This window comes from Eublepharis macularius, chromosome 18, assembly GCF_028583425.1.
Source record: "Eublepharis macularius isolate TG4126 chromosome 18, MPM_Emac_v1.0, whole genome shotgun sequence".
NCBI classification, from domain to species: domain Eukaryota; kingdom Metazoa; phylum Chordata; class Lepidosauria; order Squamata; family Eublepharidae; genus Eublepharis; species Eublepharis macularius.
In genome coordinates this window covers 36,451,353-36,479,328 of record NC_072807.1, presented here as the reverse complement: position 1 = coordinate 36,479,328, position 27,976 = coordinate 36,451,353, and the positions used below count along the sequence as shown (strand labels likewise).

The 27,976-nt window shown below is 45.9% G+C and overlaps 1 protein-coding gene across 1 annotated transcript; it reads right to left on the bottom strand.

The window, feature by feature from the left end:
- Window positions 1–224: 224 nt before the first annotated feature.
- CIB2 (calcium and integrin binding family member 2) lies at window positions 225–27,363 on the bottom strand. The gene is made up of 6 exons (XM_055002860.1): window positions 27,230–27,363; window positions 19,127–19,161; window positions 11,783–11,894; window positions 7,397–7,544; window positions 4,373–4,568; window positions 225–537 (listed from the first exon to the last, which is right to left on the bottom strand). Exons 1-6 carry the CDS (start codon window positions 27,278–27,280, stop codon window positions 516–518), a joined length of 564 nt encoding a protein of 187 aa, XP_054858835.1. The 5' UTR covers window positions 27,281–27,363; the 3' UTR covers window positions 225–515.
- Window positions 27,364–27,976: the final 613 nt, after the last annotated feature.

Genomic DNA, 27,976 nt, shown 5'->3' with positions numbered 1-27,976 from the left:
AGCCAGTCTATAAATGTCATCTTGATTGATATTGATCGATAGCTACCGAGTGCTCTGAACAGACCTTCATCGGTGCTATGCAACAATGGAGAGCAATTCCTTTTACGGCCAGTGTTCTTGATCAATTAACATCTGGGAGAGTCAGCGTATCTTGTAGATCTCTCTCTCTCTCTCTTTTTTTTTTGCTTTGAGGGACAATAGGCTATCAAATCTTTACAAATATAAAAATCACAAGGAGACACATTGAATAGCACTTTCTCTGGTTAAAAAAATAACAACCCAACAACTTTTCTAAGACAACATTGCTGGCCGACTGTGAAGATATCCCCCCCCCCACAAAAACACAAAATCCATAGGTAGCCCAAAGATCTTGGAAATCAGAAGTCCACAATTCCTTTAGTCTCTGCTGCAGAATTCAGAGATTCCCTAGTGGACCACAGAAGCCAGTCAAAGTGCCTGAGATTCGAAGAGGCAGGACAGATGTCTAGTTCAATCCAGTGGCTCACCCAGCATTTTCAGATTCGTATATGAAAGGTGCTGTTGAGAAACAAAAAGGGAAAGACAAGTCTACGAGGTGCTGCAAGATATAAATAAATAAATAAATAAATAAATAAATAAATAAATAAATAAATAAATAAATAAATAAATGTGTTGTAAATGTCTCCATGTACCAAGAATGGCCCCTCTATTTTTCCAAGAACCCTTGAACGGTTGGCAGGCAGCATTTCCTTTGGCAGACTGCAAATTGCCCTGAAATGTTGTCTCAGTGCCAGCATGTCCGATCGCCAAACCTTTCTGTCCCTCTTATCCCCTTGTGAGGTTACTATGCCATCTGTACAAATCTGTCCTCTTTTTAAAAAAAAAAAGAAGAAAGAAAAACCTTTTGGTTTCTACAGTGATTTATAAAACAATTTCCTGTGGAAAATGTAACCAGTCTTGTAGAACGGAACACTTTGCCGCTGCCAGTTCCAAGCGCTAATGGTTCCCATTAAAAATACAAGCAGCTTCCAAATGATAACATTCTTTTTAAAAAAAAAATAAACCCAAGAGGATCAAAATTTTCTGAACCAGCAACTGTCTCAGTCATTTACAACTTATTCCAACTTCTGGGACTCCAGCCAGCATTGATAATGTTCTCTCCCTCGGACAGCTATTTGATCCAAGGGACTGGGGGGGGGGGTCTTTAAAACCTTCAAAGTAAAACAAATATCCTCAACAAGAAGGCAAATTGGAGGTCTTAATTGTGTATTTTCTTTACCAACAGCAATGATTTTCTGCGGCAGACTCCAAGAGATAAATGGCGCAGTCCTGAAGACAGTTATACTATTTTATATCTGTAGAAATCAATGGGTTAAGAAGGCTATAACTCGGCTTAGGATTGCGCTGCCAATGTATGCTTGCAAAAGTCAGGAGTTGGCTAGGGGCTGCTTAGGGGGGTGTTGATGCTACTTGTGGTTCAACAACTATGTATGTGGAAGTATTAGAGATAGTTGAGATCTCTAGGGTTAATAACAACAATAACAACTGCGAGTATGTATTGCTCTTAGTGCCCACTCAGAGCAGTGAACAAAGTCAGTATTATTATTATCCCACAGTACAGCTGGGGCACTGGGGCTGTGAGGAGTGGCTTATGTAAGACCACCTACTGAGCTCATGGCAGTAGTGGGATTCGAACCAGCAGAGTGCTGATTCACAGCCCAACCACTTAAACACTAGGCTGTTTTGCTCTGGCTAAGATGGAAAGTCTAAGCTAGCATCTGTTTCAGGACAGCAGATAGGAGAGCTGGCATGGTGTAGTGGTTAGGGTGCCAGGCCTAGGACCTGGGAGACCCGAGTTCAGTTCCCCACTCTGCCATGAAGCTGTCTGGGCAACTTTAAGCCAGCCATTCTCTCTCAGGCCGACCCACTTCACAGGGTTGTTGTGAGGATCGAATGGAAGAGGGGAGAATGAGGTACACTGTGCCTTGAGCTCTTTAGAGGATAAAAATGTAACAGATGAATAAAAAGATGCAAGTTGGATAGCCTCAGAGGGTTTGGAAATCCATGATATAACGGGGGAAGGGAGGGGACACAGGGAACAAAGGAAGTGAAACAGCACAGAGAAGTCATGCAGGTCTCATCAGCATCTTTACAGCTGTCTGAAGTCATGATTCGAAATGGAATACAGATGTATTAGAGCAGTCACTCGAAGAGAGCAGGTGGCTCTGGCGCCGGCTCTTCCTCTTTTATGGACTAAATGAAACCCCTCTGAGACTACCAACCTGCTCACAAATTGCACACTGGAAAATGACAAAGGCCTTTCTACCGTCTTCGATGCAAAAGTCCATGTATCTGTCCCACGCTACAATGTGGTTCAGTCAGTTCAAGGACTTTGCACCTTAAGAGATTGCTGATGTTGGTTATTCCTCCCCACTCCGAAAAAATCCCCCAGCTGCTAAACCTGTTTCTAGACTGTATCGTGTCAGACAGCAATGGGGGAGGCTTGTGAGACTGAAAGCACGCACGGGAAAATTTCTTGTACGTAGCAAATGAGCATGTCAGGGACAAACTAGACAGGAGAAATATGCAAGTAGGGTCTTTTTAGCACTTCATACTTTGCAGGATCTCGGGTTCAAATCCTTACATCGGGTTCAATTGCCCAGGTAAAGGGCAGAATTCAGGGTGGGCCCAGGCTATCTAGTTATCATCATCTTGAGATCTCATTAAACCTTTCAAGAGAGAAATTTAGAAAATTAAATTTCCGAGGGTTTTTCCCCCAACTTTATTTTAATCAAATGATTCTTGGTTTGTGTTTGTGGTACATTGTACTAATTTGGCTTGTGGTAAATAGAGAACACTGGCTTCACATAAGTGGAGACTCTACTTTGTTTCTGGGTTCGAATTGAACCTTTGGGTAACACATGCTGGGAAAAGATTTCTTCAATCTGAGACCCTGGGGTGCAGATGCTAGTGGAAATAAACAGAACAGAGGTTCTGGAGCACTGGTCTACTTAGATACCATGCAATGTTTATCATTTTAAAACAAAAGAAAGGAAATCGGTTATTAAAGTCAACTTTTCTCAAACCAACTTGTGGTATAGGCAAGACGTGATATTTTGAGCAGGCTGGATAACCATGTTGAATGATACTGCTGTCATCTTCAGCTTTCATTTTAATGTGCACTTAGGAGGCGTTCAATAATTCTGAAAATAGATAACGATTCGTCTGGACTCTTGTGTTCTTGTAAAGCCTTCTATTTTAGCTCTCCCAAAAGGAGAAGACGTTTAAGCTTCAGTGTTTGGTCCACAGCCTGATGGATTTAAATCCATACATCATTAAGCAGTGGCAATCGTGAGATTTTTGTCAACTCCCGCTCTGCCTTTTGCTTGCAGCTGAGATCCCATGCATGTTTTCCTTGGAGGGAACTCACACTGAATACAATAAGATGCGGGTAACACGCAGAGCACTTGAGCGGCTTCAATTTAAGGCTCGGATGTATCACGGAGGAACAGGGGGGGGGGGATTTTTGTCTGCTTAAGAAAGTAAGAAGTGCTTTGCCAGATTAGACAAAAGATCCACAGGAAGGACACTGAGACCAAAGCCACTTCCTCCCATTGACATTCAGAGGATATACTGCATCTAAACATGGAGGTTCCATTTAGATCCATTCAGGCTTATTTTGAGGGGGAACACACAGGAACGCAGTTCCATCAGTTCCCCAAAGAGGTCACATGGCAGGTGGCCCCGCCCACCTGACTCTCGGCCATTTTGGGCCAGTTTCAGCCTGGATTGAGGCCGTAATGGCCCAGATCGGGCCTCTGACTGGTGGTGGATCACTCTCCCACTCAGCAGCAGCCTGATCCTGACCATTTGGGGCCCAATTTCGGCCCTGAGTGGCCAGGATTGGGTCCAAAACAGCCAGAATAGGTGATGTCAAAGGGGTGTGGCATATGCAGATCAGTTATACTAATGACACACTTCTGGCGATGGCAAGAGGCGTAGCATATGCTAATAAGTTATGCTAATGAGTTATGCTAATTAGTTCCTCCAGCTCTTTTTCTACAAAATGACCTCTGGATCCATTAATGAATATTAGTAGAAATCAGAATGTTCCCAGTCCCCTCAAAGCTAGCGGCCATCATAATATCCTGTGGCAGTGAGTTCCACTAATACCAGCCAGACAACCAGCAGTTTGTACAGGCAATATAGAGATCGGGGCCTCTGCTGCAGTGCTAGTAGCAGCCAGTGCAGGCAATGACATCACTAGCCCATGATGGAGCACTGCTAGCCCAACAGCCAGGCTACTATAGCTGCAACTCTGGTACCTCTAAGAACATCTGATCCCATCCAGTGAAAAGGATTTGTTTGATTATGCATGTGGGAATTTTTCTACCTGAGGAAATCCGGTGCTTTGGAAATCATGTTCTCAAAATCTGGGAAGCCAAGTTTCCCGTCGGCATCCATGTCGGCTTCATCGATTACTTTTTCACAAACCAGCGTGACTTCTTCTTCCGTCAGCTCTTCTTTCGTCAACTTGTTGAGGGTTTGCTCCAGGTCGGATTTACAAATGAAGTTGTCTGTGTTAAAATCTAAGCATGCAAAGATGTGGGAGAAAAAAGATCACCAGACTTACAATTTCTCCAGAGTTATTTTAAGCCATAGACAACTGATGAGGCACTTTTTTCTATGGACTATGGGAGTGTGAAAGCTTGCCCCATACCAGCAAATATTTCTTATTTGTTTGCTTTTTTGTTCATGTTATTTCATCAAGAGTTTTGGAGAAGAATTTGGTCTTGGCTCCAACCTGGTAGATCTCTCTGTATGTGGAGACCTGATTTCAGCTATCTTTCCACCGGCCCTGCAAGACAGAGATCTTCCACCAGGCATACGATGGTTGAGACAGACGGGCCACCTAACCAGCCTCCTGCCATTACTGTCCATCTGAAACTGGCCACCCAGCCCCATGGGTTTTGTTTCAACAGGTTGTGCAATACTGCTGCTTTTCAGTAATCGGTATTATAGATATTTTTTCTTGTTTCATGCTACCATGTTTTATTCTATTATTATGATATATGTGGTGCTCTGCTCTGAGCCTGCTGCACGGACAGCAGATTATAAATACAATTAAATAACTAAATTAAATAAATAACAGTGCTGTAAGCTGCTTTATATCCCCGTTGGGAAGAAAAGCAGGGCGTAAGTATTTAAATAAAATAAAGGCAGCCAAAAAAACTAATTCGGTTCTCTTTTTGCTCTTTAAAGTCAGACAGTCCGATTGGTGTGTGTCCGTCACAATTGTTTCACCCCCGAGGAACAACTGGTTCTTCCCACACCTCCTCTGAGTCCAAGGGCCAAGCTACACATGACGAATGACACTTGAACGGCAAGTGTATTTCTCCCTGTTCACTTGCCCTCCACTCAATCCACTTGCCGTTCAAGTGCCATTCGTCATGTGTAGCTTGGCCCCAAGCTGATGGTGGTTGTCCACTTGGGTGGTTTTAACTTGCCAATCATCTCCATCTCTGTATCACTTTAGCCCCCTGTCATGACATTTACAAGAGCCCAGCAGCTCCATAAACTGCCCCTGCCATTTCCGGCTGGTACAGTCTACAAGTTATCTGCTTTCCCTCTGCATCAGGTGCTTAGCAATTAATCCTGCAAAATGTTATAATAGGATGGCTATTAAATGGCCATTTCAAGCGTTGGTTTTATCGCCCTTGGCTCAGCACGCAGGATTAGCGTTGGCTCGATTGAATTACAAAGCGGCTGGGGGACATTTAATGTGGTCGGAGAATTTTCAGCAAAACAGCCGACGTGGATTTTATTTGCAAAAGCTCCAGATATCCTCCCCCACCCCCACCCCAAATGCTTTGATGAAATCTGAAAGAGCTGTTAACACTAAATCAATTCTGAGCTCCACGATACTTCCGCTGATAGCTTTTGTGGCGTCTGAGAAATAATGGAGGGAGGTCTTTATCTGTCCCTTAATGCAGCTTCGTCACTGCAAAGATCCGCTGTTCAAGCTTTCTGGGACTACTGTGAAGCCAACGGAGACAGCCCGGAAAGAGGACACTATGTGCTGGATGCCCTGCCACGTGCACGGAGCTGCTTCTTCAGCTTCCGTGGTATCTTTGGCTGTCAAGATTGGCAGGCAGTATGAAGCCTTCGGATCAGACAGACTATTGGAAGCCACAGGGAGACCCTGGCCTTCTGCCCTTCGTTTGTTCAACAAAGCAAGACCTTCTAGCTGCGGGGCTTAAGACCCCGAGTGCCAGCTTCCACAACTGTCCTCGGGGAACACAGGCACCCTTGCTCTTTTTCTGCTGCTCCTGCCGGGCTCGCCCATCCACTAGGAGGCCCTAAGCAATCACCTGGGGCACCAATGCTGGAGATTTCCAACAAGCTTATTTCCCCACCCATCCAGTTGCCCACAACATTCGATTCTGTCCCCAAAGGTGCCTCCTGTCCCTGGGGGTGTCAGGCAGCGAGCTGTTCCCTCCTTCGTTCCTGCTGTCCCTTTTCCTCCTTACCTTAACCATGCAGGGGAACACCAGGTTCCCATCTCACTCTACCTACCCAGAGTACAGGGGGGCAAGGAGAGCAGATGATGTCTTCATACTTCCCCCACCTCCCGAAAGTGCTGGGGGAGAAGGTGCAGGCACTGTCTTCCCCCTAGTCTTGTTCTCATATCCAGCCCATGACTTCCATTTTTCAAAGTCTACCACTCTCAGCTGTCCAAAGGTCTCCTGCTAACTCAAACAGTTCCTCCTGTGCCCCTTGGGCTTGGAAGCCCCTTCCAGAACACCCGCACGATGCTGCTACTCACTCCCTACTCCTCAAATTCCATCATTTTTTCCCTGGACACTTTGGTACAACCTCTCAGAGCCAAACTACAAGTGACGCCTTACACAGGTTGGACACTTGTCAGCTTCCCTCAAGTTTTGATGGGAAATGTAGGCGCCCTGGTTTTACAGCTTGGCTCTCCATTAGAGCTGTAAGACCAGGATGTGCCTACATTTCCCATCAAAACTTGAGGGAAGCTGACAAGTGTCCAACCTGTGTAAGACATCACTTGTAGTTTGGCTCTCAGTCTCTATTGCCTACTGAGCCTACACACACATGACCGAAATGAGCCCGTCTTCTCCTGTTCCTCCTTTCTCCCCATCTCAGGGCCAAGCTACAAGTGACGAATGACACTTGAATGGCAAGTGTATTTCTCCCTGTTCACTTGCCCTCCACTCAATCCACTTGCCATTCAAGTGTCATTCGTCACTTGTAGCTTGGCCCTAAGATTTGTAGATTGTGACCTCTTTGGGGCACAGACTGGGCTCGCTGCATTCTGCAAAACCCCACCTTTGTCTTGTACACTGACAGAGGGCTGTAGCAGCATAATAAACGTCAATCAGGCCATCCTTACCGTAGATCTTAAAGGCATAGATTGCTTTCAGCTCCCGGGGAGCCGTTTCACTGAGTACAGAGAACATGTCCACGAAGTCATTGAAGCTGAGGTTCCCTTCTCCATCCTCTGAAAAAGCCTGGACAATCCGTTCCTTGAAGGGGTTTTCCTGCAGAGTGAAAGTATTCCATGAGTACCTTGTGGAAAATTTCAAGACTGGCATAGTGTTAGCTAAAGCGCTGGCCGTTTGGTGTTAGTTCTCTTTTAAGAAAATTTAAATGTCCTAAAATACAAAACTCTGACATGAATGCTGAGTTCCAAGATGGACCTCTGTGTGGCAGCTCTTGGTTTCTTCTGTGCTGAGCTTCCCAAATTAAGGAACAGGTCGAACCTTCCTTTAGAAATCAACCAGTTAGTGGGGGAAAGTCCAAAGGGATGGTAACTCTCCTCTTACACAGTTACGGCTGATAGAATAGCACACGTTTGTCCCTCTGACACTTGGTGCGTTGTGAGTACAGGAGAAAGCCTTGCTCGCTTATGATCTAGGGCCATGGTCTTGGGACCCTAAGGTAGGTTGTGGAATCCTACCAGAAAGGCAGAATGATATTGCAAGGGTTCCTAGCCATGTGGCCCCGCAGAAAATAAAATATGTAGTGGCTCCAGCAGCATACTTATCACTCATAGAGATTCCAGCATATTGTAGGGCCTATTCAATGGCCAGATGTAACCTCTTTCCATCAGCAGTAACAGAATACCGATATAAAAAGGTACCACTGATAGAGCAGCTCTGCCCTTGTGGGTCAGGGAATATAGAATCGATTGAACATATATTATTACATTGTAGGTTCTGTGAGGACAGTAGAGTAAAGATTATCCACCCCTTATTAAAGAGGCTTCAAGGGTTTGCAAACAAGAAAATAAGCCAAAAGTTACTTTTTGACCCTTATCCCCAGTTTATACTGAATGCCGCCAAATTTTTAGCTATAGCTCACAAAAATTGTAAAAACAAAGCCTAAGGCAGTTGAGAGGTTGTGGACTTGAGAGAATGTGCATTTCCTTCACTTTGGCTGTAAGCGTTCCAGAGAAGGTGAGGAATTTCAATGCAAATATTGTAGATAGGTTCTATTGTAATTTTAATAGTCTGGATCCTTGTGTATTTTTGTGTACTTACACTGCTACTCTGGTTTTAACATGGAGACTTGTGCTGGTTATATACCGATCTATTGTTATCCTACCAGTGGGGCCATGAGCCCCAATAGAGGTGGTTTCTTTTTTACTGGGGAAGGACCTGCTGCAAGCGTACATGCGCAGAGAACCAAGGTGCCATATTGCCCACATGCACACTGAGCAGAGCTACAGGAAGGCAAGGGGAGATTCTTCAGCAGTGGTGTGGGTCGCTCTATGCCTCTAACTCCTTGGCAGGTTTCCCGCTGTGATCCACTTCCTTGTGCATGGTCTGTCTTCCCCATCCCTAGCTCTCTGGATCCTCTCCTTGTGGTTAAAGACTTCCACTGCACCTACCACTCCAGCCTTTTAACTGGAGATGTCGGGGACTGAACCTGGGCCCTTCTGCATGCCAAGTAGATGCTCTGCCATTGAGCCACAGCTCCCAGTGTGCAGGGGGATTGCCTCAGCCAATGAGTGGAGTACCAGACTTGCACACTGAGTGCGCAGAACAGTCTGGTGTGCTGCTGTTTGGCACGCATGCTGGTGTTTGTCTACACCCAGCCTATGGGATGGGTAAACCGCCAAATGCAGAAATCACCCAAGCAATGAAACAGCAAGAAGGATTTTGTGTTGTGAAAGCCGGGCCGACACTGCACTCTGCCAAGTGACGCCCAAGCAAGAGCATAAACAGAAGCCACAAGAAGAGTCCTGAACCATGCGCAGACGTCACATCCTTGGAACAGACTATCTGGGGCTTTAGCAGTCTCTTCTTCCCTGAGCTTTTGCCTCACAACCAATTGGTTTCCCTTACAGCCGAGAGTGTATTTACCACTGGATCCAGTTACCGTTTGCAAACGGATTAACCGAGGGGAATTCAGAAGCAAGCTTCGGTAATGAAACTGGACTGCACGTAACTCTAGGACATGTTTCACTTAATCTAGAAAGTGGGGAGTGTAAGATACAACCAGCCTGCAAAGCAATTTTATCTGGCCCATGGTGACCCGACTAAATTGGAATCTAGACATAGTAAAAAAAAAATGCCCACAGTTGAGAATACAATCCTGATGACAGAAAGTCAGGGTCTCAAGCACAGAATCCCACATTCTGCAACCTGGGAGACTTTCAACTGGAAGTGCCAGAGACTTTGAGAAAACTTCTGCCAGCCCTACAGATGCTCTGCATATGAAATAAGGATAGCCCAGATGGATCATTAGACCAATGGTCCAGAGAATCCCACATCCTGTGCCCAACAGCGGCCAGTGAGATGCCACTGGGGTTCCCAAAAGTAGGGCCTTACCCAACACTGTATGGATCCAGCCCCCTAGACCACCCCCAGACACCCTTCTCAACCAGACTGCATTTTAGTCATTTTAGCACTAAAATAAGACTCATTTTGAGTCTTGGACCCATTTTGCCCCACGGGTTCTTGCAATGCATTAATTTTAACTTGTATGCTGTCCATTTGATCATGCAATCCAGGACTTTTAGCATGCCGTATCCTGTCCCAAGGGCCTCTCACCCTGCGGCTATATGAAGTTACAAGGCTATAGATATGATGTAAAATAATCCTCAGGGTTGGAAGCAGGTCAACGCCAACCTAGCTGCAACCACTGGAAAGAAGGGTCTAGCTGAAGCCGGAGCTTTGGTCCGGAGGATTTCTTTTCAGGACATTAGTTGCATCTTTACCTATTGGGTTCATTTTTCCACTTATACGGTTCAGAAAATGGCTTGCAAATCATACGACTCAGATTGATACAAGTCAGGAAATGAAACTGGAAATGCTAACGCAAGTTAACAGGACAATAAACAGCAGATTAAAAAGCAGCATAAGATAAAGGGGGTTGAAACGGTAGAGAGCGGAGCACCGTAAAAAGGCAGGCGCTGGCTCTTCTCAAATCGTCTACCGACTGCATTATGGGCTGTAGATGGGGCTACTGTATTGTGGCAAATTAAGAACTGGTGCTCATCGGTGAAGGGCCATTGTCCTTGCTACGTTGCATAAGGAGGACTGTTTTCACACATCTTACCAGCTGCGCAAAATCGCGCAAAACTCCCGGAATGACAGCGTCTTCCTGGCATGTTTTCCCATCATGACTCCGGTTTGTGGCGCAAATGTGGCACAAACCAGAGTCATGATGGGAAATCATGCCAGGAAGACGCCACCGTTCCAGGAGTTTTGCGCGATTTTGTGCGGCCAGTAAGATGTATGAAAATGGCTGAGGTTTGTGGATAAGCAGTAAACCTTCCATGGCCCTCACTTAATTTTCCGTTCCCTTCCTATGCCGTCTTTGTGATAGCAAAGGGTCTCCATTTGTAGGGAAGATTCATTATGACTCATCCTAAGGCTCACAGCATCTTCCTCTTCCCCCATTAGAAAGAAATGCCGCTGAAATATAGCCCATGGCAGAGACCCCAGACGACAAGCTTAGTGTGGATCCACACAACCACTACTTGCCTTTATGGCATACTTAGATGTTACGGTCATTCCCATAATGAAGATCAGTTGAAAAAAATCCCACTGTGGGATGGTACTGCACATAGGAGATGTATAAGAAAAGATAAACTCTATGTCCCTTCTTTTGTTTCTTTCCATATTTATTTATATTTTTGCTAATGGCTTCAGTTTGGTGCCTGTCTTTGCATTAAATGTGACGTTCATTATGACTGCACAGTAAGAGCATATATAAAAAGAGGCCCCTAGTCAAGGAAATATGAATGTACTAAAATTTGGTCCATCAGCTCGTACATGCAGTAATTTTGAGAAATCTCTTATCAGTTCACGAGTAATCTCTGTTTATGCAGTGGAGAACTTTTTAGAAAAACCTCTGGAGCCTAAATCTAGGCTTTTGAAGAGAAAAGTGCCAGTGTGGTATAGCGGTTAGAGTGTTGCACTAAGCCTGGGTTCAAATCCTAATTTGTCATGAAACTCCCTGACAAAGCTTGGGCCTCTTCTCTCTTTCTCAGCCTAATCTACCTGGCAGGGTTGTTGTGAGGATGAAATGAAGGAGAGGCAAACCCCGCATGCCACCCTGAGCTCATTGAAGGAAAAGTGAGATTAAAAAACAATAAAATAAAAAATAATAAAAATAAAAACAATAAAAAGCAATAAAACAATAAAAAATAAAACAAAAATAAAAAACAAAAAAGCAATAAAAGGGGTCAATATTCATTCACTCAGAGGCAAATTCAGACTTTGGGGTAAAGCTACAGCACGGTTGTGGTAATGATGGAAAGTGGTACCTTTAGCTCCGGCATATTCACAATAAGCTGCATAGGTAGCGTCACACACGGGTCTCTCTTGTAGTCCATCGGCACCATGTTTGGTGCTAATTCGTGGTATCGGCCGTGCAACCTGTAACCAAGCACGTACACACAAAAGAGAGAATATGTAAATAACTATTGCATTTCTCTCTTTAACAAGAGACTTGCAAAAAGTTTATTGCTTTATGCCCATCTGTGTTTAGAACCAAGGTCAACAAAATCAACAACCCTGAGCATGAGAAGAGCTATGAAAATGGTAGAGTGTCTGCTTGGCATGCAAAAAAAAGTTTCAGTCCACCTCCAGTTCAGAGATCTCCAGTTCAGAGATTCATTTTGAAGAATGTGCTCAGCCTGAGACCCTGAAGAAGTCTTGTCAATCAGAGCAGGCAACATAGTTAGATGGGCCAGCAGTCGGACTTGGAATCAAGGCCCATTCATAATCAAAGCAATGATCACTAGAGATGGGCATGAAACGAACCACGGAACAAAATTCTGTATGGAATGTCTGGTTCGTTTGCACCGAAACACGCGTTCCATGGGAACGCGTTTTTACGATACAAACGAATTTTTCCAGCCATTCCATGGCCGGTTTGGAGTTTCACAGACCCTGCACCAGTTTCAGCCCATCGGCTGAACCCAGCACGGGGTCTGTGAAACCCCTGAGCAGGAGAAAGGGGCTGTCAGTTTCACAGACCCTGTGCTGGGTTCAGCCGATGGGCTGAAACCGGCGCGGGGGTCTGTGAAACGGACAGCCTCTTTTCCTGCTGTCTGGGCTGTCCGTTTCACAGACCCCGCGCTGGAACCGGTGCGGGGTCTGTAAAACTGACAGCCTCTTTTCCTGCTGTCCGGGCTGTCCGTTTCACAGACCCCGCACTGGAACCGGTGCGGGGTCTGTAAAACAGACAGCCTGGGCAGCAGGAGAAAGAGGCTGTCAGTTTTACAGACCCCACGGCTGAACCCAGTGCGGGGTCTGTGAAACTGACAGCCCCTTTCTCCCGCCGCTCTGGCAGCAGGAAAAGAGGCTGTCGGTTTCACAGACCCCCATGGCTGAACCCAGTGCAGGGTCTGTGAAACTGACAGCCCCTTTCTCCTGCCACTCTGGCAGCAAGAGAAAGAGGCTGTCAGTTTCACAGACCCAGTGCTGGGTTCAGCCCATAGGCTGAAACCGGAGCAGGGTCTGTGAAACTGATAGCTCAGTTCTCCTGCTGCCCAGCCCCACACCAGCTTCAGCAGCCGGTGCAGGGAGGTTGAAACACCACAAACCATGAACCACGAACTGGGGAAAAGTCAGAAGTTCGTGGTTCGATGTTCCGTGGAATGCTATGAACCATGAATCATGTGGTTCTTGGGGGGGGGGGTTCATGCCCATGATCACTGTCAACAGGCACAAATTTTGCTTGAGATATACCTACACTTGCCAACTTCAGCTTAGGAAATTTTTGGAGACAGGGATGGTGCCTGGGGAGGACAGAGTTTGGGGGTGGGAAGGAACTCAGCTGGGATGTGATGTCGCTCTAGGACTTCCATTTCTCCTAGACTCTATGGTGCACCATGGAGACCATCTTCCGTAGCTGCCATTTCCTCCAGGAGAACTGATCTCTGTAGTCTCTCTGGATATTAGTTATAATTCCAGAACTTCAGACCCTACCTTGAGGTTGGTAAGCTTAAATATATCCTCTGAAACCATCTGGTGTCAATGCGCCCTCAGAAAAGGCAAAAAGTGTTTACTCAAGAGAGCTCCATAGTCAGAAAAATAGAAGCGTGGTTTGCTTTTCCCTCTCCTCTGAATCACGCACGACAGCCCAAGCATCAAACATCAACATAATCAACTTTGTAGCACTCACAGTTCTTAACTGCAACCCAAGATGGTTGGCCTCAGGCCAAAAACTCTTCTGCAACTCTAAAGAGGCGAATCTAGGGAGACAAAACGACTCCTGGACTTTCTTGGCCCTGTTGTGTTTGGTCGTATCCTTCTCATTTCAGGGCTATATTAGACCCCTTTCCTGTCCTGTTGCTGCCATTTGCTCCTCTAAAATAAACTGATTCCTCCCAGAGTCCCATATTGATCCTTTGGCATTTCAGTAGTGGATAGAATTTCACATCTTCTTCCTTGTAAATCAGAGGCAGGAAGCCACACACATGTGCTGTGGGGCACGTAATGTGCCCTGGGGCACATTAATAATGTCATGCTCTTGTGGCATGCGCTATCCTCCTTTACTCATACACGTCTCCCAACATACATTTTGGTGGCATCCCTGGGTTGTATGGAAGTGATTTTGTGCATTACAGAGCCTGACACAGGGATGCCTTTTGGGGTGGTATCCCTCCATTGCTTGCAATGGATCCTGTGACTTACAGAATCTGACACAGGGATGCCATTTTGGTGGCATCCCTGAGTTGCATGCAAGCGAGCCTATGTGTTACAGAGCCAGACACAGGGATGCCATTTTGGTGGCATCCCTGAGTTGCATGGAAGTGATTTTGTGCATTACATAGCCTGACACAGGGATGCCATTTGGGGTGGTATCCCTCCATTGCTTGCAATAGATCCTGTGGCTTACAGAGACTGACACAGGGATGCCATTTTGGTGGCATCCCTGAGTTGCATGCAAGTGATCCTATGTGTTACAGAGCCAGACACAGGGATGCCATTTGGGGTGGTATCCCTCCATTGCTTGCAATAGATGCTGTGGCTTACGAGTCTGACACAGGGATGCCATTTTGGTGGCATCCCTGAGTTGCACGCAAGTGATCCTATGTGTTACAGAGCCAGACACAGGGGTGCCATTTGGGGTGGTATCACTCCATTGCTTGCAATGGATCCTGTGGCTTAGAGTCTGACACAGGGATGCCATTTTGGTGGCATCCCTGAGTTGCACGCAATTGATCCTATGTGTTACAGAGAGAGACACAGGGATGCCATTTCTCATGGCATTCCTGCATAGTATGCAACGCACTGCTTCAGTTTAAAGCCAGTGGCAAACCCAGAATGTTTCTCTAAGCCCTGATGGGCCAGCAACTATAACTAGCTAGTAGCTTCCACAACAGCTTATTCAGGCCTGTGAACAGAGGATAAGCTGTTTCTTTGCATCCTCATAAATCTCCCAAGGGGCTGCAGCCTCGTGGTACTGCCAGCTGCGCGCGGCCTCTATAATAAAAACTTCCCACAAAGCAAAACTGCTGAAAACGAAAGATAAAAGCTGGTAATGGCTCATTGATTAGGAGGCCAGAGTGGCCATCAGACCATGAGATGCTCTAAACATGTCATTAACTCCCCCACAGTCTCCACAATAGCACCAGTCGATACCGGCCTGGGGAGAAGAGATTGCAGGGCCTTTATTGGTGCACGTCTCCACAGGTTGGAAAAGATGCTCGTGGACAAATAAATAAGCAAACTGTATCGAGCACAATTTTATCCCGCCCTCTCTCCAGTGGCTCAGGCTGTCACACTTAATAGTAGCATCATACATAATGGCCCATTGGCTGTCGGGAAAATGAAGAAGAAGGTCGTTGGGCCCCAGAGCCATAACCTGGATAATTCCTTTCCTGAATCCACAAAAAGAACCCAAAATGAGTTGGAGGAGCAGGACCCAAGATACTCTCTCTGCTTCTGCGATGGGCAGCGAGGATGGAGCGACTGACCTACTCTGTTCTGCCCTTTGGCGCCATCAGTCTGTGGCCTGAAGTACTGCAGAATGGTTCTGCAGAGATCAGGTGATTCAAGGGGCCAATGGGGTTCAAGCATGGGTGGGCTCTTCAGGTATTGCTCAGGAGTAGATGGGATTGTCTTAACATAAATTTTTCGGCTGGTTTAGAGGACAGATCAGGTGCCTTGATTCAGCGTTGCAACAGTGAAAGCGGATCAGCAGCACACAGGATAAACATTCTGCTCATCCAATGGATAGATGGGCCGGCCTGGCGACTGTCCTGTCCAATTAGCACTTTGTCAGCCAGACCCATCCATCTTTTGTTTTTAATTTGCAACATTCCTTCTTTGCAATTCAGTGGGGGAAAGAACATTTAGGTAAGTCTGAGCTCAGGAATGTACATCAATAATAATAATAATAACCATGTGGACAAATAATAATAATAATAATAACCATCCGCTCTTCTGGACAGATTAGTCCACGCTCAGAGCAGTGAACAAAGTCATTGTTAGTCAGAGTTATTATTACCCCACAATATAGCTGGGGAGCTGGGGCTTAGAGGAGTGGCGCACCCAAGGCCAACTACAGAGTTCATGGCAGTAACAGGGGTTGAACCAGCAGAGTGCTGGCTCAGAGCCCAGCCACTTAACCACTATGCTACAGCAGCTGTCTGCCTTGGTGTCACACCCCTGGGCACCCAAACCATGAGGGTAAAAGAAACAAAGCAGGCTGGGCACCTCCCTGGGCACTCCCAAATCAGGGGCAGCAGCAGGGGTAGTTACGGAGCAGGGGGGACCATATGGGTATGCAAGAACAACAGATGAGCAGGAGGGAGAACATAAGAAGACGTATGCCAGGTCAAACCAAAGACCAGGGCTCATTTCGAGGGGGAACGCGCAGGAACGCAGTTCCGGCAGTTCCCCAAAGAGGTCACATGTCAGGTGGCCCCGCCCACCTGGCTCTCAGCCATTTTGGGCCCGTTTCAGCCTGGATTGGGGCTGAAATGGCCCGGATCAGGCCTCTAACAGGTGGTGGATCACTCTCCCACTCAGCAGCGGCCCGATCCTGACCATTTTGGGCCCCTTTTCAGCCTTTTTCAGCCCCTTTGTGCCATTTTGGGCCCAATTTCAGCCCTGAATGGCCAGGATTGGGTCCAAAACAGCCAGGATAGGTGATGTCAGGGGGTGTGGCACATGCAAATCAGTTATGCTAATGACACACTCCTGATGATGGCAAGGGGTGTGGCATATGCTAATAGATTATGCTAATAAGTTATGCTGATGAGTTCCTCCAGCTCTTTTTCTACGAAATGACCCCTGCCAAAGGCCCATCTAGTCCACCACTCTGTTCACACAATGACCAACCAGCTGCCTCTAGGAAGCCCAAAAGCAGAAACACTGCGACAGCCTCCTCCCACCCGAGTTAACTAATAGAAAGAGACCATTTATAAGAACAACCAGGGCTAGCTGGTTGCATTAACTTGTGTGTCCGTTCTTGTAATGCAAGGCTTTGCATGCTGTTTTTCATAGAAGAGCAGGATGGGGCTGTGGCTCAGTGGAAGAGCATCTGCTTTGGATGCAGAAGATGCCAGGTTCGATCCCCAGGGTCTTCATTTAAATGGTTTGGTAGAGACGTGAAAAAACTGCTGCCTGTCAGAACAGACAAGACTGGCCGTGATAGAGCAACAGTCTGGCTCAATATAAGGCAGCTTCATGTGTTCACATGTATAATAATAATAATAATGATAATAATAATGATAATAATAACATTCGATTTATATACCGCCCTTCAGGACAACTTAATGTCCACTCAGAGCAGTTTACAAAGTGTGTTATTATTATCCCCACAACTACAATCACCCTGTGAGGTGGGTGGGGCTGAGAGAGCTCTGAGAGAGCTGTGACTGACCCAAGGTCACCCAGCTGGCTTCAAGTGGAGGAGTGGGGAATCAAACCCGGTTCTCCAGATTAGAGTCCCACGCTCTTAACCACTACACCAAACTGGCTCATGTAGGATATGACTTCCACCCATCCCCAAATATTAAAAATAATACCTGTCCGTCAGACTTCCAGAGAATGTGGTAGCAAGAAAGAAATATTCTCTGACAAAATCTGAAGTCTGTGTGTTTCCTGCAGTCATGTCACGTGGATGCTTTTCATATACTCCTTTGCATCTGTGCGCAAATGGTTGGACTGGAGAGTGTCTGTTTTTCATCTCTATCTATTATCTAATGGAATATTAGATCACACTATAGTTTTGCTGTAGAAGAGCATCCGTCATGTTCCCTCCTATTTTTCTTCACATTCGTTTCAAAACAAGACACAAGACAGGCAGATTGCCCTGAAATAAATTAGACGTGATAAGACAAGGCTGGCAGAGCCAACTCTGTCATGACCTCAGTCATTTTTACTGCACAAACAACAATCACCCTGTGAGGTGGGTGGGGCTGAGAGAGCTCTGAGAAGCTGTGACTGACTGACCCAAGGTCACTCAGCTGGCTTCAAGTGGAGGAGAATCAAACCTTCTCAGTGTGTCATATGCAGGGCTTTTTTTCAGCAGGAACGCGGTAGAACGGAGTTCCGGAATCTCTTGAAAATGGTCACATGGACGGTGGCCCCGCCCCCTGATCTCCAGACAGAGGGGAGTTGAGATGGCCCTCCGCACCGCTCAGCGGCGCGGAGAGCAATCTAAACTCCCCTCTGTCTGGAGATCAGGGGGCGGGGCCACCGTCCATGTGACCATTTTCTCTGAGGGCAACCCACTGAGTTCCACCACCACTTTTCCAAGAAAAAAAGTCCTGGTCATATGAAATAGGAGGATCCATTGGGCCCTGAGCAGATATGTTATCCCCAGAAGGCACAAAATGCTGGATTTTCATACAAGAGCTACTTGTGTGGAAGGGTGAGCATGAAAGAACACCAATGAACCACTGCAAAAAAAAAAGTCCACATCCATCAGCTTAATTCCCTCCATTCCACCCTCTGTTGCCTGCCTGACACATTCTGTTCTTCCCCAGATATCTCTCTTCCGCAGAACTGAAAGTCCTGTAGCCTTGATGGGACAGGAAATTATCGTTCGTTTTTATTTTACCTTTAAGGAACACTGAACAGAGAAGTGGCTGCTCTGTTTGGGCAAAAATGGAAACGGAGAAATTCCTCGAGAGGGTGGACACTAGACACAGAAGAACTCTGTAGGCTCAGGCCAAAGAAATATCTAGTCCAGGTCTCTGTTTCTTACAGCCAATGCCAGGAACTTCACAAGAAGAACAGGAAGTATTAGAATTATCTTATCATTAAAATATCTTGCTTCTTTTTCCTCTCACTGGATAGCAGAGTTCAGCATGTCCTCTAATTCTAGAAGAATGTGTGCTTTTTTAATTCCTTGCAAGGGGAAGAAGCTGCAAGGGAAAGTTCGGGGGGGGAGGTAGTGGCAGCCATGAACAAGCAACACCACAGGGGCCGATTGGCTCAGATCTGGGCCCTAGCAAAAATAACAATGGATGGTGACTGAGTACACCCATGGCCACCATTGTCCAAGGCAAACTGTCCCAACACCGTAGAGTTGGTTCAGCTTGCCCCTGTAAAGTTTTAACACCCCAGTCCACCCCTGACAATCAAGTAACGTTTAACTCATCCTCTACAGCTTATCAGAGCAGGGCAGAATGCAGTCTGCTTACCGAAGGATCTCCTTTCGTGTGAAGAAGGTGCAGTCCTGCAACAGAACAAAAGACAGGAGAACATGAAAGAACTTTTTTACTGAAGAGCATGGCATTCTTCCTATTCATATGAGCATTTCCACGCCTCCAAAACATATAGCGATGAAAAGAAGAATGATAGCCAGAGTAGTATAGTACAGAGATGGGCACGAACCGAAATACGAACCATAGTTCAGCATGATCCAGGGCGATTCGTGGTTCATGAACTGGTGGTTTGTCAGAGCCCATTTCTGATGAGCTGCCACGAAATTTAGGCTGGTTCGTTTGGTTCATTTTTCAGTTCATCACTGAAGACAACTTGGTGCCAATCAATCAGTTTCCTAGGCAATGGGGAGGATGGGCTTTCTGCATACCTTCTGCTGACCCAGAAGTAATGTTTTGACGAACCAAATGAACCAGTTCGCGAACCGGGGAAAGTTCGTGAAAGTTTGTGGTTCATGAAACACAACAAACCACGAACTGCACGTTTTTTCCCCAGTTTGTGCCCATCTCTAGTATAGTACCATTTGAGTGTTTAACCTATTACATTGTTTAGTGAAATGTCTTGGAAATTGACTGTTCTGACTCCCATTGTATAATACTCCTTGAATAGCAGTGAGAAAGGCAGACTGTAAATAATGTAAATAAATAAATAAGATCTGTTTTCAAATCTCCTCACTCAACTGTCCAGAGGAGTTAGCCGTGTTAGTCTGTAGTAGCAAAATCAAAAAGAGATAAAATTGGTTAGTCTTAAAGGTGCTACTTAGACTCTTTTTGATTTCACTCAACTGTGAAGCCCATTGAATGACCTTGAGCAAATCCATACTGTTAACCTTTAGCATGTGTTGTTAATGAAACAATTGACTAACCCCAGGGGTCATTTCGTAGAAAAAGAGCTGGAGGAACTCATTAACATCGCTCATTAGCATAACTCATTAGCATATGCCACACCCCTTGCCATCACCGGAAATGTATCATTAGCATAACTGATTTGCATATGCCACACCTCCTGATATCACCTATCCTGGCTGTTTTGGACTCAATCTGAAATTGGGCCCAAAATGGCCGAAAAGGGGCCTAAAATGGTCAGGATCAGGCCGCTGCTGAACAGGAGAGTGATCCACCACCTGTCAGAGGCCCAATCTGGGCTGTTTTGGCCCCAATCCAGGCCGAAACAGGCCCAAAATGGCTGAGAGTCAGGTGGGCGGGGCCACCTGACATGTGACCTCTTTGGGGAACTGCCAGAACTGCGTTCCTGTGCGTTCCCCCTCGAAATGAGCCCTGACTAACCCACTAATCACATTTTTGTCCTGCTTTTCCACCAAGGATCTCAGATCAGCATTTACGGCTCCACATCCTCCCCCCACCACATTTAATCTCACAACGACCCTGAAAGGTTGGTTAGAATGAACCCCAAGCTCACCCATCCAATGGTTCATGGTTCAGAAGAGATTCAAATGCAGATATCACCAGTCCAGTACTCTAACCACTACAACACACTGGCTCTCCAGTTAATCGGTTCAAAGGCAAGGAGATGGGAGCAGCTAAAAAAATTCGTTGACAGCCGGAATTTTTAAAAAACAAACTACCTTGGTAGATTGGATTGGATTGGTTTGGGTTTCAAGACACCCTTATCGTGAGTCTAACTTGGACATCAATTATTAAGGTCTCTTCCTTCCCTGCCTACAGAGTGAGAGGGGGGGGCTCTTCTCCTCAGGCATATTGTGTAGCCGAATAAGGTTACAGACACACAATGAGAGGGGTTCTAGGGAGCCGCTACTGGTGATGCCGCATTGTCTGAAACTGTATAAAGCGAAATAAGAGCCAGAGGGTCAAGTCTGCCGTTTCCCCCGAAAGTGTAAATCTGCCTTGTAATTATAGAGGCTCAGAAAAACAGCGAAGCCGTTACTTAACGGGAGAGTACATGCCTACGAGTGGAAGGTAATCAAAACTCGCAGCATTGTTGGACTATCTAGACCCAGTCTCCAGATGAGCGAAGCTGCCATGGAGGAACATAGGAAAAGAGGTGGTCCCGTAGGGATGCCGGACCAAAACTGTGAAGACCTTTCTTTGTCTGCCTTGAATTGATCCCAGTAACTGACAGGTAGCCGGTGGAGTGACTGCAGAATGGGAGTGATATTCATGCTCCTCCTAACTCATGATAATAACCAAACTGCAGCGTTCTGCACCAACTGGAGTCTCTGGATTAACTTAGAGGGGAGACCTACATACAGTGCACTACAGCAGTCAAGTCTTGGTGTTACTATGGCATGGTTCCAGGTGGCCAGGTTGGCCATGTCCAGGTAGAGGGCCATCTTCCAGGTTATAGCCAGGTCATAGAAAGCATTTTTTGCAGCTGCCTTAACTTGCTTTTCTAGTAGTAGTACTGGATCCAATATAACCCCTAGGCTCTTAACTGAGTCTGCAAGGGTCAGACGAACTCCATCGAAAGCGTGGAGTACAATGACCTTCAGGATCTCTGCCTTCCCAACAAGTATCACATCCATCTTGTCTGGGTTAAATTTCAGTTTGTTCTCTTTCAGTCATTTGACCACAGCTGTCAGGAAGTGACCCAAGATTTCTACTGCATCTTGTGGTAATTTGGACAGTGAGATATAGATTTGGGTGTCATCTGTATATTGATGGCATCCCACTCCGTAGCTGCGACATAATTCTCCTAAAGGCTTTACACAGAGGTTGAATAACATGGAAGACAAGGGCCGTTTCCACATGGCTTACCTTTTTCCGGAACACAGCATCTTCAGGCACGAAAATCGCACCAGGAAGACGCTGTTATCGTGCGATTTTGCACAAGAACACGCTGTTATCGCGCAAATTTGCATGAGAACACACTGTGTTCCAGCAAAAGGTAAGCTGTGTGGAAACAGCCAAGATTATTCCCTGTAGAACCCCGCAAGATAATTCCTTCTCTAAATTCACCAAATCTAAATTTACCAAATGTCATCACTGGCGTATCTGAAGAAGGGAGCTCTGACTCTCGAAAACTCACACTCCAAAAATCCTGCTAGTCTCTAAGGTGCTACTGGACTCAAAATTTGGCTCGTGGCTGTTACCACCAACACAAACCTATGCATGCTTATTTCTTTCTATTTAGTAAATGGAAGTAAACCCCCGGAAATGAATACAGTGAGACTTACTTCTGAGTAAACCTGCCTACAATTGCACTGGGCGTCTTGCAGCAGTACAAGAGCCAGGATCCAACCCTCTGAAATGTCAACACTAGGACCACGTTTTGTCTTTTTGTCAACGGGTGGCCAATTCAACCAGACAAACTCTAAGTCAATTTTATTGGGTTTTTGCAGCAGCCAGAGCTCAGGCAATTGAATTCCGATTGAATTAAAATGTTTGGGCCTGGTGAAAGATGGAGATGAATCATCTAAGCTGTACTGAGCAATTTCATTGAGATGGAAAATTGCACGGGGGCAAAAAACGTTCTTAATTAACACACTGTAATGAGGGAAGGGTGGAGAGGAAAGAGTTAATGCAAAGCATGACATAAATTCACAGGATAGCTAGGTGAATTAGGAAGCCTTCTTATAAAGCAGGTGCTGGGATGCACGAGTATTTCACATCCCATCTTCTCTCCAGAGTGGCAGGTAGTTCCAAGGACAGCCTTTCATGTAATTAATTTCCTTGTAAGGAGAGAGCTCTGGAGTCATGGGATTTATTTACAAATATACAGCTTCATTTCCTCTGTGTGAGGAAACAGGCGCCCAAGATACTGTGCTTATCATTAAAACTGCTCCAGCAGACCCACCTTCTCAAGACTCCTTGCCAATCAACTTCAAAAATTCATATTTCAGTCTCTATCAGTAGCTGCATTCCTACATTTCCACCAACCTTCACTCAAGCTATTTCCAGTAGCCACCAGGCATCCAAAACTATCAATGCCTAGTTAAGCAAGCGTCCTCTAGCAAATTGCTAATCCCCGCGGCTTGGCTTAGAATTGTGCTGTCGTTAGTAGTCAGTCAAAGGAAGAAGCATCTTTAGCTATTTGCTAGGCAAAAGCTTAGAGAAAAACTTTGAACTGTGATATAGAAGATCAGCTGAACTCTAGAGCAACTAATCTTCTTGGATATGTTCATGGTCCTATGGATCTAAGTTCCATCTTCAGGTATAGAGATAGATGGCAGGTGAGATAAGGTGAAGAGTCCACAGTCAAGCTAAGGGGATAAGCAGTGGATTTATAAGTCCCTGTGGGCCAGAATTCAGGAATCCACAAGGCAGTCCAAGGTAGAGGCAAGGAATAAGGTCAACCAAGCCAGGAACCAGGATTTAAAAAGCTGGCAAAGTGTTGTATAGTGAAATTGCTGAGACTAAAAAGCCCATTCTGGAGGCCAGCAGCTTTATACCTTTGGGCTAGATCTTATTGGACTTTTTAATGGATCCTTCTATCAAGGCAGGGTCTGAGATCAAGATAATTTACACTATGGTATTCCCCATTACTATGTATGTATGTGAGAGCTGAACACTGAAGAAAGTAGACAGGGAGAAAGTTGATTCATTTGAAATGTGGCCAAAAAGCAGGTTCGAGATCAACTCAAGCCTGAATTCTCCCTCGAAGCTAAAATGACAAAACTGAGGCTATCGTACTTTGGTCACATTATGAGAAGACAAGATTCTCTGGAAAAGTCAATAATGCTAGGAAAAGTGGAAGGCAGTAGGAAAAGAGGAAGACCTAAAACGAGATGGCTTGACTCAATAAAAGAAGCCGCGTCCTCCAGTTTGCAGGATCTGAGCAAGTCTGTTAATGATAGGATGTTGTGGAGGTCTTTCCTTCATAGGGTCACCATAAGTTGGAAGAGGCTTTGACTACACATAAAGCACTAGGCAAATGTGCTTCCGTTTGGAATCCATCCTGAGAAGTGAACTGTGATGCAAAGGAGATTGGTCCAAGCAGTTAGTACACAGAATAAGGCTTGGAGGTTCTGGGTTTAAGATATCCATAGTCTCCCATCCGCAGTGCTGTATCCCACCACACAGCTCCAAAGAGTGAACAGCACTTAAATCTTCGGACAAGGCAGCTGCCATTTCTGCCGATTCCTTCCTCTCATTGCAGACCCGTCTTCTGCTCCTAAGGCTGTCCATGAGGGTCCACAGGAAGGATGCCAAGGAGGGAACCCTGGAGCCCTCAGCAACACCAGCAAGGCCTCCACTGGTACCATCGTGAAGCCAGCAGGATTTGAATCCAGTGGCACCTTACAGACCCACAAGATTTTCAGGGTATAAGCTTTCGAGGGTCAGAGCTCCCTTCTTCAGCTTGTATCCTGAAGATCTTGTGGGTCTCTAAGGTGCCACTGGACTCAAATCCTGCTGTTCTACTGCAGACCGACAATAGTACCCATCTATAACTGTCCTAAGGCCAGAGGCGGCAGGAGACTTTCCAGCCCCTTCTGAGCACTTCTGAGTCCATTCCCAGGAAACAGGCTCCAAACTCTCACTTAGAGCCAAGCTACAAGTGACGCCTGACACAGGTTGGACACTTGTCAGCTTCCCTCAAGTTTTGATGGGAAATGTAGGCATCATAGTGTGATTTCTGAGGGCCAAACTACAAGTGACGCCTGACACAGGTTGGACACTTGTCAGCTTCCCTCAAGTTTTGATGGGAAATGTAGGTGTCCTGGTCTTACAGCTTGGCTCTCCATTTAATTGAAGTTTACAGAAACCCACACACACACACCCAGCAGAGGGGAAGAGGAGTGCCTGGCAAGAGCCCAACGCCTACAATCCCCTCCCAACCACATGTTCTTCCTCCCATAGACTGCCACTCTGTAAACTTCAATTAAATGGAGAGCCAAGCTGCAAGACCAGGACATCTATTTATTTATTTATTTATTTATGTACATTTTTAGACCGCCCTCCCCGTCAGATGGGCTCAGGGCGGTTTGACAACAAATTAAAAACAGTAAAAACATTATAAAAACATTAAAACATCGTATAAAAAACATCAAAACTTGAGGGAAGCTGACAAGTGTCCAACCTGTGTCAGGCATCACTTGTAGCTTGGCTCTGACCCACAGTGCCATTTCAAATACTGGTGGACTGTGACAATTGGACCATCCCTCAATTTGGAGCAATCGACTCTGTATCTGGCAGGTAACTTTTGGCCAGCAAACCTCTTTCCCTGCGTGGCCTGGAGCCCCCTGCTGGCCTTAGCAAGCCATTTCTTCTCCCGCTGACTTCACCCTGCCCGTTCCAACATTTCCTTCCACATGAGACAGAATGAAGAGACGCAGAGACACAGAATCCAGAGGAGTTCTCGTCCCAAAGTCGAAGACTGGCCACATGTGCCAAAATATCAAAGATCTATGATCTGATTATCTCTTGTCATTTTTTAACTTTGAAAAAAAAAGTCGAGGGAGGATTGGGGGCTGTGGTATGGTGGGTGGGGCTCAAACCCTTTCTCCCCAAATGTCATTTTCTCAGTTGATGTTCGTCCCCAGCTGTTAACTCCCAATAAGGGGAAGAGGGAGAGACACGCTTATATTGCAAAGACTAATAGACGCTTGCAGGGGGTTGACTTGGGGAGGAAGCAAGAAAATGGGATAATCCCTCCCCAATCAAATTCAGCCCATCCACAACTGCTTTTTAAGGCTTAAAAAAATTATGTGGATAGTTTCAGGTGGATAGCCATTTTTGTCTGTGGTAGAAGAGCAAGATTTGGGTCCAGTAGCACCTTAGCGACCAACAAGATTTCCACACATGTAGTGACCCAGTCACATATCACTGACATAGGGTATACTTGGGGCCATAAAATATTCTTGTGCATTTCTTCTAATTCACAACCAGCTTGGGACAAAACACTTGAATTTATAATTCCTCTTCATTTAGCACCTGTGTTAAAAGTGCCTGATCAAATACCTGCCAGATTTCATCTGATTTTGTGTGTGTGTTGTCTCATTCCCCATTCACATAGCAGGCAAGCAGATATATCTTAATTCAACTTGCCTTGGATGAACTCTATTTAAAAAACTAGTCCTTCTGCTAATTGAATCATCTTGCTTCATTGGAGTGTACTAGGGGAAGCTGGAGTTATTTTTCTGGCTGAAATAGATTATGATTTTGCTGTCAGCCACGCCTTCCTTCAGGGTGTTTCCATCCCCACAAATAGAGCAAACAAGAAGGAGTCCAGATCGGGGAGGCTGAGCCACAAAGGTTCACCTCTTTCCAGACCCACTTGTCCAAAGGGCTTGGCATTGCAACACACACTGCATTCCCCTTTATAAGACTTTTTTTCTTACTAGCCTGCATCCCCTAGAATTCTGCCGCCTGCACAATCTATTGGTCAGAACCGACCCTGGCAAAGATCCCATTGATTTCAACCGAGGCTATCTGGTGCAGCTGCAGGATTCATTGGAAAAGATCCCATTGGTTCTTTGCTTTAACTGAAGGCATCCATAGCTGGTGCCTTATCGTCCTAATCTGTTTTGTGGTCAAAAACTCAGAGGCCAGGATAGGGCCAGTCCACCTGGAATCTTAACTGGATATCTCCTATAATCTAGGACTGCCAAGATCAAGAGTGTGAACTCAGAGAGCAAGGGGGTGGGCTCCCCAAATAAGACTTGGCTGAAAGCACCCCCCGTTATTTTTTCACGCCTTCAAACAGAGTAACGGCCATATGGATAATATATGACGTTGCCTTATACCAATCCAGAACTGCGTTATTCTGCCAAAACTGGTGGCTGATCTCAAGCAAAAGGGGCTTGGCAAAGCCTTGCTATGCGAGGTCTTGCTTTTGGGAACCCAACCGGTGCTCAGCACAGCCTGGGACCTTCCACATGCAAAACATGTGCTCTGCCCACCCAGCCACGGCCTCTCCCCAAAACATCAGCTGTTATTGAAGCAAATAGAAAGTGACTTCAGGGACTGGCAGCTTGAATGGGGCACAATTAAAGGTGGCAGAGTTGCCATTGCTGTATTTTTGGTACCTTGAGGAAGAGGCACCGTGCGTGTTTTTCTGCCCCGGGGGCTTGAACATCTTGGGCGTCCTTTGCACATGCTGGATAAATAATCTTGCATGTCCATACCATCATTCCCGTGAACATGTGAATGAAGAATGCTTACCTGATAGGCATCCAGCTGTTCATCCGTAAATATCGTCTGCTTATTACCCATCTTAAGCGAGGAATCCTCTCTGCGTGCAAAACCATCCCATGGCAAGATTCAGGAGTTCTCTGTCCTGCAGGCATTTATAGCATGCATGTAACTTGACCGAGCGGAAGAAAATCCCCAAGACTGCATTGGAAATGCTTGTGTTTCTGTCTGAGTTAGCAATGGGTGAAAGCTGGAGGGTTAAAATCTCATGCAAATATCACCCAGAAAAGGAGCTGCCTTGGTCCTCAGCTGCCCCAGAAAGGATTCCGAAGGCTGGGAAACCGACGGGGAGCATCCAGAGCCTGGAGAAACCATCTCTTCTGCCTCTGATCTCAAATGCACACAGAGGAATCCACAACCCTCCCTTCTTTTTTTGCACCTTCATCATGCAATAAAGGTGTTGGGCCACTAGGCGGCAATGGATATGCCTTTATTTTTTCCCTCCAGTTTTGCAAAGCTAAGTTAGCCTCTTAGGCATACGAAAACCCATTTATCACAAAACAAGGGACTTCTCTCCTAATCACACCTATATTCATTCTTAAAACTTTGAACAAGAACAGCATCATAATATATTAGGACCAACTTTTTAAAAAACTCACAAAGCAGTGGACTGGTTTTTAATTTCCATAGCACTCTTTCTTAGAAAATTGATGCAGTTGGGTAGTTTCCGCTTTGCTAAAGATGTCGCGCTAATTGGTCAGGCTGTGTGTCAGAAAG